We start from the raw sequence: 15214 nt of genomic DNA, 5'->3' as shown, positions 1-15214 counted from the left end.
ATTGCTGTAGCATAGTAGGATTTCCCTTGAGTTCTGTGATACTGTTATAATAGCACGGCTGCAGCACTTCTCACTACAGAACTAATTGGCGACCCACAGCTACCAGCAATCTCTCACTTTCTTTAACTGTAGTTTAATAACTCAGAAAACTTCAGGAATAACCTTCTCACCAAAACATTGTGTGAGAGATGGCAGAAAGGAGAACATAAAAAAATGTTTCAGCTCCTTTGTTTTACATCAAACACATAAGGAGGGAATTCAATTAGCCACGATAATTTACTGTGGGCTAATTGATCCCCCCAAGGCCATACAATTAGCTCCGAAGTCACCCCACAGGCTGCACTTAGCACGTATTTCTTTTCGGGTCTCAGCAAACCAGAAAATACGAGTATATGATATAAGATATATATGATAATTAGCCTTTTATCAGGTGCAAACAGCGGTCTGGGAACTTTTCCCGGGTTCTGTGTTAACGCCCGATAACAGATAATTTATGGGGTGAGAACAAAGGGCTGTAATTGAATAGCCCTTCACTTGCTGAAACTCACCTCACAGGCGTTCTGTCTCTTTAATATAGTGGATAAGTGTATGCACACGGTGTGCAGGGTGTGTCCTTACCACATCTCCGCTGACTCCCAGGGGAAAAGGCAGCCTCTTTTTGAAACCAAGGTGGCCGATATGAAACTGCTCTATCTGCATAAAGCAGTTTCCCATCTGCCATATTGGGTTCAAAATGAGGCTACCTCTTCCCTGGGAGCAGGCTAAGATGCAGGGAGGAGATATCAGCAGTGACCAATGTCAGGCCACCCAGGTGTCCTGGAGGGGTGGGTTATGTTCCAAGTGGTTTGTCTATGCTATATGGGGGGTGGAACAATATGTCCAGGGTGGAAGTCTATTTCCTGGGAGGGGAGGGGAGGTAATCTATGTTCCAGGGGAGGTGTTGCTCACCCTTTGCCTGATGCAGTTTTAGTATATTGAGACATTGCACAGTGATGGAACCTGTTTTAATCAAAGCCTACCCATCACCATTGTTCTACCATGCATATAATAATCAAAATTTAGATTTAGTGGCACAAAGGCTTTTACTTATTCTATATCTTTACCTTTCAGTGTTTTTCTCTGGTTTTACTCATCATTCATACAATTATGATATCTATTGTCTACTCTCCAGACATGACATTTGCCATACAGCAAGTCAGATTAGGGCATAGATTTATGTTATCATTGGTGCAAACACCACCAATCAGTGAAAGTCAACTACTGGTCTGCTCAGAAGAACCCAGCGACATGTCCATTTGCCCTTAGCAAAGCTCCTTAGCACTGATCTCCTTAATCTTTTCAGACTCTTTTTAGTCACCGTAGTTATTCCCGGGACAGTCCTGGAGATGGCCTGCAGCTAAGTCTCTACATAATTAACTATCACTCTTTAGACCTTTAGGCTGTTTTAATATCAGAGCATGGGGTTCTCCTAGTATCTCCCAACTTCTGGCTGGGAAGTTGCCACTGTAAGTTTCAGAATTTCATCATTGCCCAAAAATCAATTATTTTAAAAAGTCTTTCATTATTTCCATCTAAGCATATTGTGCTGACGGGAAACAGGAAAGCACAGCACATGTAACACATATTACGGCATATATCTTATAGCAAGGGTGGCTGGTTATAATTAAGCACCACAAACTAATTACCTATTTCTACATGCAGCATCTTATGCATTTCCAATCATTTCCTTTTAAGGGACATTCCATTATAAATGTACTTAATATTTACATACACCAGTACAGCCGTCTATGGTATAAAATAATAACATTACCTTATCCAATATGGACTCACTCTGGCTAACACCGCCTTGCCTACCTGCGGTCAACACTTTGGGACTAATTAGGGTCTCGGGAACCTTCGTAATATCATCTGTAAAGACATAAATGCCCCCACAATTATCCCCAGTATTTCTTTAACTTGATAAAACAACTCATACCAGAGCCATGAAATAATGATACATTTATCTCTCTGCAGAACAATGAGGGATCTTGGCATTAGAAGTCTCTCCATTAGATTATACCTGGGACAAAAAAAAAAAAATTCTCATTTTGTTCTCCATCAATGTATTAGGTGGTTGCCATGTGGAAATTTACTTGGGAGGGAAGAAAGTTTAATATTCCTTCCTTCAAAATAGAAATATAGAAAACTATAGAAAAATAAAGAATTGTATTATAATTAGAGATGTGCGCCAACCCCCGTGTTTTGGTTTTGGATCTGCTTCTCCCCTGGTTTTGGATCTGGATTGGTTTTGCCAAAACCTCACTTCCGTGTTTTGTTTTCGTGTTTTGGTTTTGGATCTGGATTTTTTCTTAAAAAAATCATAAAAACAGCTAAAATCACATAAAATAGGCCTGTTTTTGTTTCTACGGTATAATTAACCTCAATAACATTTATTTCCAGTAATTTCCAATCAATTTTGAACACCTGACAATATTATTTGCTTAATCTAGTTAAGGCCAAAAGGTTGCATCCAGCTAGCTGGCTGACTAAGCTAAGTGACACAGTGGGCGGCACTAACATGTGGCAGTTCAGTTTCTAATTTCCAACACGGATACAGTGTGTTATACAGTGTGGGTTGGATACACCAATAGTGCACTAACTGTGACAGCAGTGTCGGCAGAGCAGGGTTGCTGACAGTGTCCTCAGTAAATGGAATGGCAGTGCTACGGTACTGGCAGTGTCCTCAGTGAAGGGTACCGGTTATGTCAGCAGTGCGGAGGTGCCAGCGGTGTCTTTAGTGCAGGTTTGCTGGCTGTGTCGGCAGTTTGGGGGTGCAGCGGTGTCTTAGAGCAGGTTTGCTGGCTGTGTCGGCAGTGCGGGGTGCCAGCGGTGTTTTTAGTGCAGGCTTGCTGGCTCTGTCGGCAGTGTGGGGATGCCAGCGGTGTCTTAGTGCAGGTTTGCTGGCTGTGTCGGCAGTGCCGGAGTACCAGCAGTGTCCTCATTGCAGGTTTGCTGAAGGGTAGCGGCGGTGTTGGCAGAGCAGGGGTGCCAGCGGTGTCCTCTGTGCAGGTTTGCTGACTGTGTCGGCAGTGCAGGGGTGTTCTCAATGCAGGGTGCCGGCGGTGTTGGCAGAGCGGAGGTGCCAGCAGTGTCCTCAGTGCAGGTTTGCTGACTGTGTCGGCAGTGCAGGGGTGTTCTTAATGCAGGGTGTCGGCAGAGCGGAGGTGCCAGCAGTGTCCTCAGTGCAGGTTTGCTGACTGTGTCGGCAGTGCAGGGGTGTTCTTAATGCAGGGTGTCGGCAGAGCGGGGGAGCCAGCGGTGTCCTCAGTGCAGGTTTGCTGACTGTGTCGGCAGTGCAGGGGTGCTGGTGTGTCCTCACTGTGGGAGTGTCGGCAGTGTGGGGGTCGCTGGCGGTGTTCCCAGTACATTGGGCAGCAGTGCAGGAGTGTCGGAAGCGGTTGTGTCGGCAGCGGGGGATGCTGCCAGTGGGGGTGTCGGCAGCGTGTTGCTGGCGGTGTCAGGTGGCGGGGGATGGCGGGCGCCATCTTTTTTTCCCCTCCTTTGTAGTGTTTTCAATGGGCTTAACGCTGATTGGCTGAGAGCCGTGACAGACGTTAAGCCCGCTGAAAACAAAACCTTGCGACTCGACAGAGGGGTCGGCAGATTTTGCCTCGGGTCAGGGATCCAGGGCAGGCAGGGAGACCCGAGCTGCGCTTGGATCACCCTGGATCCCCGAAATTCAGGTGGGTCCGGTTCTCAGGGAACCGGACCCGCTCATCTCTAATTATAATGTGTCTGAAAATTATATAAATATAAATGGATTTAGAATTTCAAAGTTCCATTTTTAACCTCTAGATTGATCATTTGCAAGATTGGGGTCCTCTCTATCCCTAACCTCACGTCCACATGGTCTCTATCTAATGTTGTGTTTTATGTTTCTTTGCAGTACATACGCCATTTATACAATGAAAGCTGGTCAGCGAGATACAACCAGACAATGAGCAGCAGCTCTGTCTCTATACTGTGGTCTGTTACTGTATCAATCTTTGCGATTGGAGGTCTTCTAGGGGCTCTGATTGTGATACCAATGGTGAACCGTCTAGGAAGGTAAGTGAATAGAACTTTTTCACCTGTCCAATGGGCTAGCCCGGAATATGAAGGGTCTCCCTTTTCGTTTCAAATTAGAATGGACACATAGGAGTTAAGGAAGTAACCCAGATGTTTTTCTTATATGGAACGTTACAAATTACCTTCCGACGCCCTCTGCATATCAGAACTCTACATAAAGCTGATGCAATGAAGCTTTGAATGTTCCAAATGTGTGTATTGTATGTATCAAAATGTATTGTGCATCTCTAAAGCAAATGTAAATGCTACACAGAAGACACAGTGGAAGTTAAACAGGAAAAGCTGAAATGAGGAAAATTGCCCCAGTCACTCATAGTTTCACAGATGAGGACCTGCACCCTGAATAGGAATAGGGTATCCTTACATGCTACATTCACGGTACTTTGGCAGTGTACAGTATACAGAAATTACATGGCTATTTAGTGGATCTCAGAAAGCTATTTTCTCTACAGTGTCCCAGAACACAGCTTTCATCTCAACAGCTGTCTACTCTTCCTGTAAAACACATACCATGGGCCACTTAGTTACAGTATGTCTGCTGCCCCTCCAGGGCAAATATTGTCAGCACTCCAATTACATTCCTGCTGTATCATTGGATTGATTAGTAAGGCACACATGCTTCATCATGGGCTTCCAGATTTATCAAAATTTGCTATGGGAATTAAAGATGTTTGAGTACCATATGCAACAAGTACAGCTTAGAATGCTAACCATGTAAGAACAGCTTCTCAGTGCCTAATGTTAGCCAACAGAGCCTTTCTGCTATGAGTTGAACAGACTAACTTGTAAGGCCAGAAATGAGTACACTACATGCTTAGTCTCCAATAAAGCTGTTGGCCATGGTTCTTATCTTGCTAAATGTTATGCATGCCCCCACAATCCTGATTTTTGAGGAACAATCCCTATTTCCAGGGCACATAAATGACATTGCCTCCCAGGAGTGTGGTGTGGCTTTACTGGTAAATGTATATAGACCTGGTGGATCAGGGAGAATCAGGGTGTGTTCCTGTGTTCAATCCCAACTGTTGGCTGTCTTGCTTATTTCAGAAAAGATAAATGTGAGTTTTGTTTGCTGTACCTTGGTTTTTATTATGTAAGTAAACGTAATGCATGGTGTGTGGTATATATATATATATATAATATATATACACATACATACACATATATATATATGTATATATATATATATATTATCTGTTAGAGACGTTGATGATATTTTTTTGGTTTAAAGCATGAGAAATGACATGGCCATTGAAGATTTCAGTGTTTGTTCACTAACCTCGACTCAAGATACCTGTACACCAGTATATTTAATAATAAATTAGGCAAGGTACAAAGCATATATATTACAGCATAGGACAGTGGTTCCCATACTGTGCGCCATGACACCCTGGGGTGCCTCGGAACACTTGCAGGGGTGTCAAAGTTGGTGGTCCAGCACCAAATCAAATTCTTTATGGTCAATGTAATGTAAATATGTGCACAAACAGAAGCACAAACCTGTCCACCACTATATAACCAAACCTAAGGATGACAGGTCAGCATAATTTACTTCACTGTACTACTTCACTACATTTTTTTCTGAATTTCTAAATAAGAAACTTTTGGCTTAGGGGTTCCAAGAAAACAATGCTGATGCACTAGGGCGCCGTAATTCAAAAAGTTTGGGAACCACTGGCATAGGATGAGCTGGTTACAATGAAGAACCAAATAGTAATTACAAATATGTATACAACATGCAACATCTTATCTATATCCAATCATATACAAACATTTAAAGTTTTGCCTTCCTTTCCAAAATACTCAATCTTCATGTTAAGCACATACACCATCTAGTGGTATCAAAAGATATTGCAACTATAACTTACCCAAGATGGATCTTCTCTGGCTTTCAGTCCATTGAATTTATTATTTGTTACTATTGTGTCATTGCTGTTGATAATCTAACACTTCACCCATAGATTCTTTATACATAAAATATGAAATTAAATGTATGCATGATTTGCATGGTTTAAAGGGCGAGTATATTGTCAAATTAGGGCATGTCGTGGGTTCATCAAGGCCGCACCATCAAATGTCCACAGATTGAACTTCACCTATGAGTGTTTACATATATGTATTACTATCTGGATATTCATAAATCATGTTGCAAATAAGCATGCCCAGATAGGCAAAACCTTGCAAAATATCTAAGTATCACGTCAAACTAAAATATTACCCACCTGTGGAACAATATACATAGCATAACTCAATAATGATGTCGGTGTACTAAGAGGATAGCATTTAGTGGTAGATCTAGCGGCTAATTCAAAGATGGTAGCAAAATGGACATAAATGATTCAAAAGAAAAGTGTTCACAGAAACAGTGCCCTGTACTGTACACAAGATGCTTCTGAATTGGCACATGAGCTGCATTCAGTGGCATAACTATTTGGAGCCCAGGGCAAGATGAATAATGGAGCCCCCGAGCATGCAGCGGAAAAGTGGGCGTGGTAACATGTCACAAGGGGCGTGGTCACTGAAAAATGGGGGCATGGCAACATGACACACCACCGTTTCTCGTTACTCTGGGAACATTCCTTTTCATTCCATATGCATCTTAATGCCCCCAGTAGTAGTACCACTTAAGCAATGCCCCTAGTTGTAGTGCCCCTTATGCAATGCCCCCTGTTGTAGTGCACTTTACGCAGTGCCCCTCAGGGCCGGCCCGAGCCTGATTTGTTTTGTAAACTGATATAGATTTTGGCGCCCCCTGTTGAAATAAAGCCTCATATTTTGGTGTGTGAAATATCCGGAGTACATGTAATAATGTAACAATGAATTGCTCACATTTGGGAGTTATATATATATATATATATATATATATATATATATATATATAATAATGTTATTAAGCATTAAAATGAGCAATTAAATTAACTAAAATACTTTATATAATGCAGCCCCCCTCCCTCCCCCACCAAAGTAGTGACAGACAGCCTGACATGTGGGTTAACTTATCAGCCCTTGATTCTAAATAATGTGAGCGTCCTAGCCGGAGCGGAGCAGCTCATCTTCATTGGCAGTTTGGCACAGTGCTGAATCACAAGCAGCAGGAGGGCGGGCAGATGTGCGGTACTGATGTGATGTCATCACGCCACTTTGAGCAGCCAGAGGAGGCGGAGCTGGAGATTGGTAGCGCTGCAATAGTCCTCCCGGTCGGTATATACAGTATTCTTGACTGGGTGGACAATTAGACTCTACTCCACTACGGCGGCATCATAGACCCTGACTGTAGCGCAATGACAAGCGGGCGGCTGATCGGACCGCTTGTCATAGTGCAATGGTGGTGGTGGGGGGCAGTGGGCTAGGAAGGATTGGACTGCGGGACGTACTTTTACCATCGTCGGGAGCGCCAATCCCCTTCCCCAATTCCACCTCTATGATCATCAGTATAAGCGCTTTTGCAGGCGTTGGCTTTCTGAGCATGTGCTATGCCCCCTGATGTGCTACATAACCCCACAGCTGGTAAATACTGATGTGTATGTGGAATAAATTTAGAATAAAGTGCATTTCACTTCTATTGTTCTAATAAATTGGGGCATCAGTGTAGAGTTTTAAAAGATTTATTTAAAATGCCCATAAGTCACAAAGACCCAGAGCCCAATGGTGTATTTCTTGAAGATAAAATTACCAAGAATGAAGAGAAAAACGTGTGAGTGTAATTCTATTCCTACTTTATTTGTATGGTAAAATATAAAAAAATAGTTTAGTGTATTTTATCTGTACATTTTTTTTTTCAAGAATGCGATCATTCATTTGACAATAGGTGATCTATTATTAACCTTTATGCCTTTATGCTAAGCTGACATTGTCACCAGGGGACAATGTAATATCATCCAAAAACTCTAGTTGAATGTTTTATTCTGAAATCTCAAAGGAATGTGTTATCTCACTTGCTGTCATGCCCCTACAGCTGTAACCATATTGAGTTATAGCTTTTATATTAATAAATAGACTGTAAAGATAAGTACTACTGTATATGCTCTTACCATTGTTCTGTTTATATGTATTGCAGAAAAAGAACATTGCTCCTGAACAATCTATTTGCAATTGCAGCATCCTTATTGATGTCATTAGCACACCTTGCAGGAGTTCCTGAAATGGTCATTATTGGTCGTTTTATAATGGGACTGGATGGAGGTATTTTTCATTCCATCCATTTTATGTTGTATTGCTAAAGGCGTATCATTTTTGCACAACGTAATAGGCAAAAGACAACACACTAAAAGATATGTGTAATAATGGAATAGCTCCACTATTACCACTCCGGCACTAATAAAACAATTGCTAAATTAATTATAATTAATCATAGGTCACCGCAGCAAGTGAAAAGCAGTGTTGTAATTGTAACCTGGCTAAACAAATTCTTTATAATCTACGAATCACTGCGCTGGTGGTCCAGTATCCAAACTGATCATAGTAAATATTACCATAATACTGTATAATGCTCCCGATAAAAGGCTCAATGACCAAAATGTATGTATATTTATGAATTTTAATAATAATAATAATAATAATAATAATGAATAATAATAATAATAATAATAATAATAAAACAATATCATAATATACAGTTATTTTAAAATATGGTGAATACCAAAAGCAACTATGATATATGTGCAAGCTATAGATAGTAAATATTCAATGAATGAACAATGATAGTGTGCACATCAATACACACAATATATAAAAAAAGCTGGCGTCCCAGCATAAGTCTTAAGGTGAGTACACACTTGTGGATCAGGAAAGGCAGTACGATTAAGACAGTCGTTCCTGATCCCCTGTAGTGCCTACACTGAACGATCAGTCATTCAGTGTAGGCACCCTCCATCATTCCAGAACTTGGACAATCTGTCGTTATCGACAGATTGTGCTGCGTGTTCTTGCGACGGACAATGTCGGAAATGACCAGCGGGAGCGCGCATCGCTGGTCGTTTCCGACATTATAGTGCACGATTTGTGCACGATTACTGAGCGATTGCACGATTACGATGTTGTAACCGTGCAATCGCTCAGTAATATCGCCCAGTGTGTAAGCACCATTAGCTCTTGTGCTGAGAAACAAACAGACAAGTGTCTGTGAAACCAGAGGAAAGAGTCTTGAAAAAGTTCCCATTGTGTTCGGAACGAAACGCTTTGAAATTTGGTGCATATCAGTTCTGTTCATCTTCTATCTGGCATCACAAAGTTTTCTACTGGCGACAGTGAGTGAGACCTTTCATACTGTATACTGCTATTTGGCTGGCACCGATCGATCTCTATACAGGGAGACAAGCAATTCCGTCACCTGCCATTGACTCGCTGTGATTACTGACTGCATCGCTTTCCGGTACTTTGTACATATGGGGAATGCGGTAAAAACCCCTGAAAAAGGCATTTGACCAACATATAAATAAGTACACAAGACTCTTTTTGTTGGGGGCACTCTTGTATATTAATAAAACTTTTATTGGTGATCTCTAAAATTCCCTTTTCTATACTATTACACACAATCTAAAGTATTAAATATTGGAAGAATAATCCATTTAAAAAAGATATAATAAGAATATACGCCCCTTAATACTATCATCAGTCTGTAGTGCTGAAAAGGAGTATATATATATATTAGTTATATTCTTAGACACGTCAGAAACTGTCCAGTCCAAAAGGAGTGCTTGGTACTGTATGTGTAGATCATAAATATATGCCCATATACATTGCATATATACATTTAACATTAGATGTCTCCGTATGAGTGGTTAGAGAACTCACTGGATGTTAATATAATCATAACACTTCATAGAAAGGAAATATGTTCAAAAGCAAATCGTCACCTTCAGGAGGTAAACACTTCCTTTTAATCTCATCAGTTTGCACAAAGATATAGTAACAATATTGCTATTACATTATTTCCATCAGGAACCTGAAACTATTTTATTTACACAAATGTCTTCACATAAAAAATACTGTAAAAATGTGCTTAGTACATTATTTACATAAGGAAATGAATGTCAGCACAATATCAGAAAAAGATGTTATAGACGTTTCTATAACATCTTTTCTGATATTGTCCTGACATATTAATTTCCTGATGGTAACAATGTATCAAGCACTTCATTACAGTATTTTTATGTGATGATATTTGTGTAAACTCCTAAATAGATCTCTTTTTAGACATAACCATATGACGCCACTTGCTCTCACCTTCTCTTTAATTGACGGTCCTGGAACATGGGTCGGATACAGTAGGTGAAGGATCAAACCCTGTAAAGGAAGGCCGACGCGTTGAGCCTCTGTTAAGGAAGCAAACACGCCGAATCTGGATGACTTCTACTGGGATCAGTGGACTTTCGGCCTCAGGGCCTGATTCAGAGGCACTCGCAAAAAGCGATCGCTCGCTCTGAATCAGGGCGGGCGCTGTTTTTTTTAGTTGCGGCCTCCTAAAAAAGCTTGCATAGCTGTGGGTGACCACCCACAGCTATTGCGAGCGGCCAGGATGATGGTGGCGTGGTAGGATCTCGTGGCCGCAAGCCCCAGAGAGCTTCTGGCTCGCTTGGGAATGCCTCCGTTTGTGAAGCCACCCCCCGGCCACGCCTACAAAACGGGGCGAACTGTCGATCAACATCGACAGCTGCCCCTTTTGTAGTGAGCCACGGAGCGAGTGCTTTTTGCACTCGTTCCGGGGCTCGCGCACACGCAGTGCGCACACTGCGCACTGGGCCACCATCGACCCGCTTGCGAGCGTTATGCGCTTGCGAGCGGGTCTGAATCAGGCCCTCAGACTGGTTACCTCTCAGTGCAAAGCACAAGTGTATAACCGTAACAAAAATACCCGAAGGCAAAGGGGGAAAAAGGATATTGTACAAAACACAAGTTATGAACACAACACAGATTTCGCTCACCAAATGTACTCTTGTCCCCTTGATGGACAAATGGTCCTGCTCTCGGCTCCTGCAACTAAACATTAAGAACAGCCCACCCACAACACTACACCAGACTAACCTATTTTTCCTAATGTGTGCCACCCACAGAAGCCTGCCTATACATACACACCTTAGGGCCCTAACTGTAGTTGACCCTGTGGGCAACAACAGTCACAGGCTGGGTGTATTACATGACCTACCACTATGTTGCTCCTAATTTCCAACAGTACATTTATCAATAATACACAACAGTGACAACAATGCAATAATACAGATACCAAACAAGCAGGTACCCTACCAACAGTCTGCCTTTAGTGGGGGCTTGACGATGGGAGAAGCAAGAACTTACCAACAGCCTACCTTTAATGGGGGCCTGACTGCAGGGACTAGATTTTGAGGTGAGTTACTTAATCACGGGGCCTAGCCTATCAATGGGGCCTACTTGCTGAATGTGGCCTAACCTGTGGCCAAGGCCACAGACAGGGTTGGACATGGCCTACTGTCCACTTTTCTGGGCCAATACTACTAGACCACTGGGCCTACTGCTCTCAGCAGCTCAGACCTAGTGCCAGCCTAACAGTATGCACAATCCTATAAGGCCGAGTGCCAAACAATAACAATGCCCATGGCCTTGCACCAAAAAATAACAATGCACACAAAATAGCTCTGAACTTTACAGTGCCCATGGCCTAGCACCAAATCTAACAATGCCACTGATTAGTGCCGAACTTTAACAATGCCTGCGACTTAGTACAAAACTTTAACAATGACCGTGGCCCAGGGCTGAACTTTAACAATACCCACAGCCTGGCACCAAACTTATACAATGCCCTAGTGCTGACATTGGGGTATAGTTGTGGCAAATATCCAAACAAAAGGTGCCTCTATGAGGGCCTACCTCATCAGATTGCCTTGCCTGTGCCCTCCTCCGGGAACAGGGCTACTCTGACTCCTCAGCTGGTTATGTGGTCTGTTCACTGCAGGGGCTCTCCCAGTATCTCCTTCTCCGGACACAGGGTGCTTCCTTCTCTAACGATACTACAGCACAACTCCCCTCCTGGCCCCTTGCAGCGGCTTAAATAAGCTGTTGTTTGGCCTCCTGGGATGGAATGGACCTCCTTGTTGCCCACTGATGATGCAACACAGGATGTGGGTGAGCTGCTTGACGTGGGACCATAGAGAGCACATGCCGGGGACTCCAGTAGATGCCCGCATCCGGGAGCGGTCCCAGCTGACTCGGGCGATGTTTTTTCCAGTCTTGGTGGTTCTGTACCAGCCGCTGTATCCCCTGGCATTGGTGGCTTGGCATTAGCCAACAACTTTTCCATTGGTGGGCAAGTGGTCGGCTCCATAGGGGGGTGGCAGTATCCACCGGTCTTAAAGGACAGGCCCTGGGATGCTGGTCAATTCCTTTGAGACTGGCCCCAGGGGCTGTAGCTCCAGAAACTCAAAAGGCCTAAAAAATGTCCTGGTGTAGGGTGTGGGTGCATCCACTACCATCTTCGGCACATACTTCGTAAACAGGTTTATTGGGCGATATCTGCCACTGAACGATATAGGGCAGTATCTCCCACCTTTTACTCAACTTGTTCCTTTGTCGATCCTCTTCTTCTGGTAATGTGGGTTGAGGTCCTAAAATTCCCTTCCAGGCTGACCAAATAGTAGAAGGTAGGGTGATAATCCCGTGGTTAGGTGTACTCTGTTGTGCCGCTTAAGATCTTGTTGCTGGGAACATTACCAGTTTTAAGTAGGACTACACAGGGCCGTAAGCGCAGGGCTCTGTGGGTGGCACCATTGCTACCCCATGGCCCCTACATCTGGCTAGCAGGGTATCTGGAATGGCACCCTGCAGCCAGTATTGTTGCTGCTGTGCCATCTGGAGTGTCCTGGACACTTAAGGCATGCACCCTGCAGGCTGTACAGCCCCCCTGTTAAGGCACTGGGGCTACTGTACATACAATTATCTATGGAAATTGATGTGTTGAGAACATCTTTTTTTTGTTTTAAGACCCATAATAGCCTCCTAGTAAAAGTTTAGTTTTTTTTCTTAATACTCAACTGCTGGTAATCAAAATAATTTTATTGAAAATAGCTAATTCAGGTGTTTCCTCATACACTGTGACTTCAGTTATGCCAAACAGCCCCTCTCAGCGCACCGGGTCTTGGGCGACTCAGCCGATCGTCTTTTCCGCTCAAAATGTCCTCCTTATTCGTTACATAAAACAGCTGGAAGTGACAGAAGTTGCTTTGCTAGATTACGCTGATCAGTTTGATGTGCAACATGTTTACATCTGTGTCATACTTGTCTACCCTCCCGATTCAGCCGAGAGCCTACCGAAAATGGTGTGCCACTTCCCGCCTCCCGAAAGGCAGGCAAGCCCCCCGCGATTACTATAAAACTCCCGCAGCGCGGAAGAGGGGGGGGGGCGGTGATGGATCATGGCCCCGCCCCCTGCTTCACAGTGTAAAAAATCTCAATATTGTGTAGCGGGGGCAGGGCCAAAATGATGTGATTCTGTGTCCACGCCCCCATTGCCGGGTAGTATCCCCGGCCACGACCCCCATCTACTGCGCCACGCCCCCCTTGCTTGTCCGACCCGGCTGCCAGGATGTCGGCAAGCCTGATCTGTGTGCGAATGAGTCTGAATCTGTAATATGAAGTGCTACTATGAAGCCTCTGCAGCTTTTTCTCACATCAAGTTCCATTCATCACTTCATCTGCGACTTTATAAGTGCTTCAAACTAATTCCTGTGCAGCCCTGTATCTGAAGTACATGGAGGGGTGGATGTATTAAGCCTTAGTGAGAGATAAAGTACCAACCAATCAGCTGCTGTCACATTATAGGCTTACTAAGCCTTGGATGGAGATAAAGTGGAAGGAGATAAAGTACCGGCCAATCAGCTCCTAAATGTCGTTTTTCAAACACAGCCTGTGACATGGCAGTTAGGAGCTGATTGGCTGGTACTTTATATTCGTTCACTTTATCCTCATCCAAGGCTTAGTAAATAGACCCCACAGCCTGTAATGTGACAGGAGCCGTTTGGTTGGTACTTTATCTCTCTCCAAGGCTTAGTACATCTACTCCTAAGAGTGATGTTTCACTGCATCTGCGATGCGAATTACATGCAAAATTCAAAGAAAAAGACGGCACGCTACACCCCTGGGAGTGGCTCAGTCACGCCAGGCGCCTGGAGCCATATGGCATATTGACACTAGGTGTATGAGAAGAACACATCTGTACCATCATTATAAATTTAAATTATTTGAAATATAATAATATACCCCTATTTTGCTTTCACATTGTAAATAAAACCTTTTACCATATATGGTACATTTGTTGTTATAGTAATGGATATTATAGTAGAGAACCTCTGAGAACTAACTCTTCGTTTGGTTCCAGGCATAGCTCTCAGCACGCTCCCTATGTATCTTAATGAGATATCACCAAAGAGAATCCGTGGGGCACTGGGTCAGGTCACTGCAATACTGATTTGCGTGGGAGTCTTCACTGGTCAAGTGTTTGGTCTGCCAGAGATATTTGGACAGGTAAGAAATGTGACTAATGATTTTGTCTAGGATCTTAGGGCCTGACTTAGAGATGGCGGCCAATGCCATCATGGCTGCCATCCCGTATTTAGCGGATGTGCATAAATATGCGAATATCATTTGCGTACAAAGACCAGCCATCTTTCGATCATCGGATTTCGGAGTAACCCTATGGGTACGCAGTACGACCGTCAGAACTGAGCCTTTGCAACAGCGTATGGGATTACAATCACAGGCTCAGGCCTGCCCCAAAAATGGTTGCGACACATCTGCGTTTGAGTTGCTACCCCGCTGTTGCCGCCCACAAACAGTCCCTGCCTGTCAATCAGTGTGCGAACAAATCTTCACTGCAGCCGCCGTTGCAGGACCATCGCAGAACTCGCGCAGTCTGACTTGAATACATGCGCTGTAGAGAAAGAATCAGCATTGTGACCGTCTCTGGATCAGACCCTTGGTCAACTCAACTTACATGTCCATATTGCTAAATCATAGGTTCTGACTGAATGAATCAGTGACACCAGAGATATTATTTCCCTTAAATACTTCCACTTAATGTAATGACAGGTAAATATAGATGGAGACTGCACACAGGGCCCCCTCCTCTCTTGAATCTCCC

General features: G+C 43.5%; 1 protein-coding gene across 1 annotated transcript in view; it reads left to right on the top strand.

Annotated features, from left to right (window-relative positions):
- Nucleotides 1-15214, top strand: part of SLC2A9 (solute carrier family 2 member 9) — a 400199-nt gene that overhangs the window by 50398 nt on the left and 334587 nt on the right. Inside the window, exons 4-6 of the mRNA XM_088447118.1 lie at nt 3926-4086; nt 8165-8289; nt 14453-14598. Coding sequence (XP_088303244.1) covers nt 3926-4086; nt 8165-8289; nt 14453-14598 — 432 coding nt within the window. The remainder of the gene's footprint in view (nt 1-3925; nt 4087-8164; nt 8290-14452; nt 14599-15214) is intronic.

This window comes from Taudactylus pleione, unplaced genomic scaffold (assembly GCF_031769625.1).
Source record: "Taudactylus pleione unplaced genomic scaffold, aTauple2 ptg000419l, whole genome shotgun sequence".
Lineage (NCBI taxonomy): Eukaryota > Metazoa > Chordata > Amphibia > Anura > Myobatrachidae > Taudactylus > Taudactylus pleione.
This window is presented reverse-complemented; position numbering and strand designations above follow the sequence as displayed.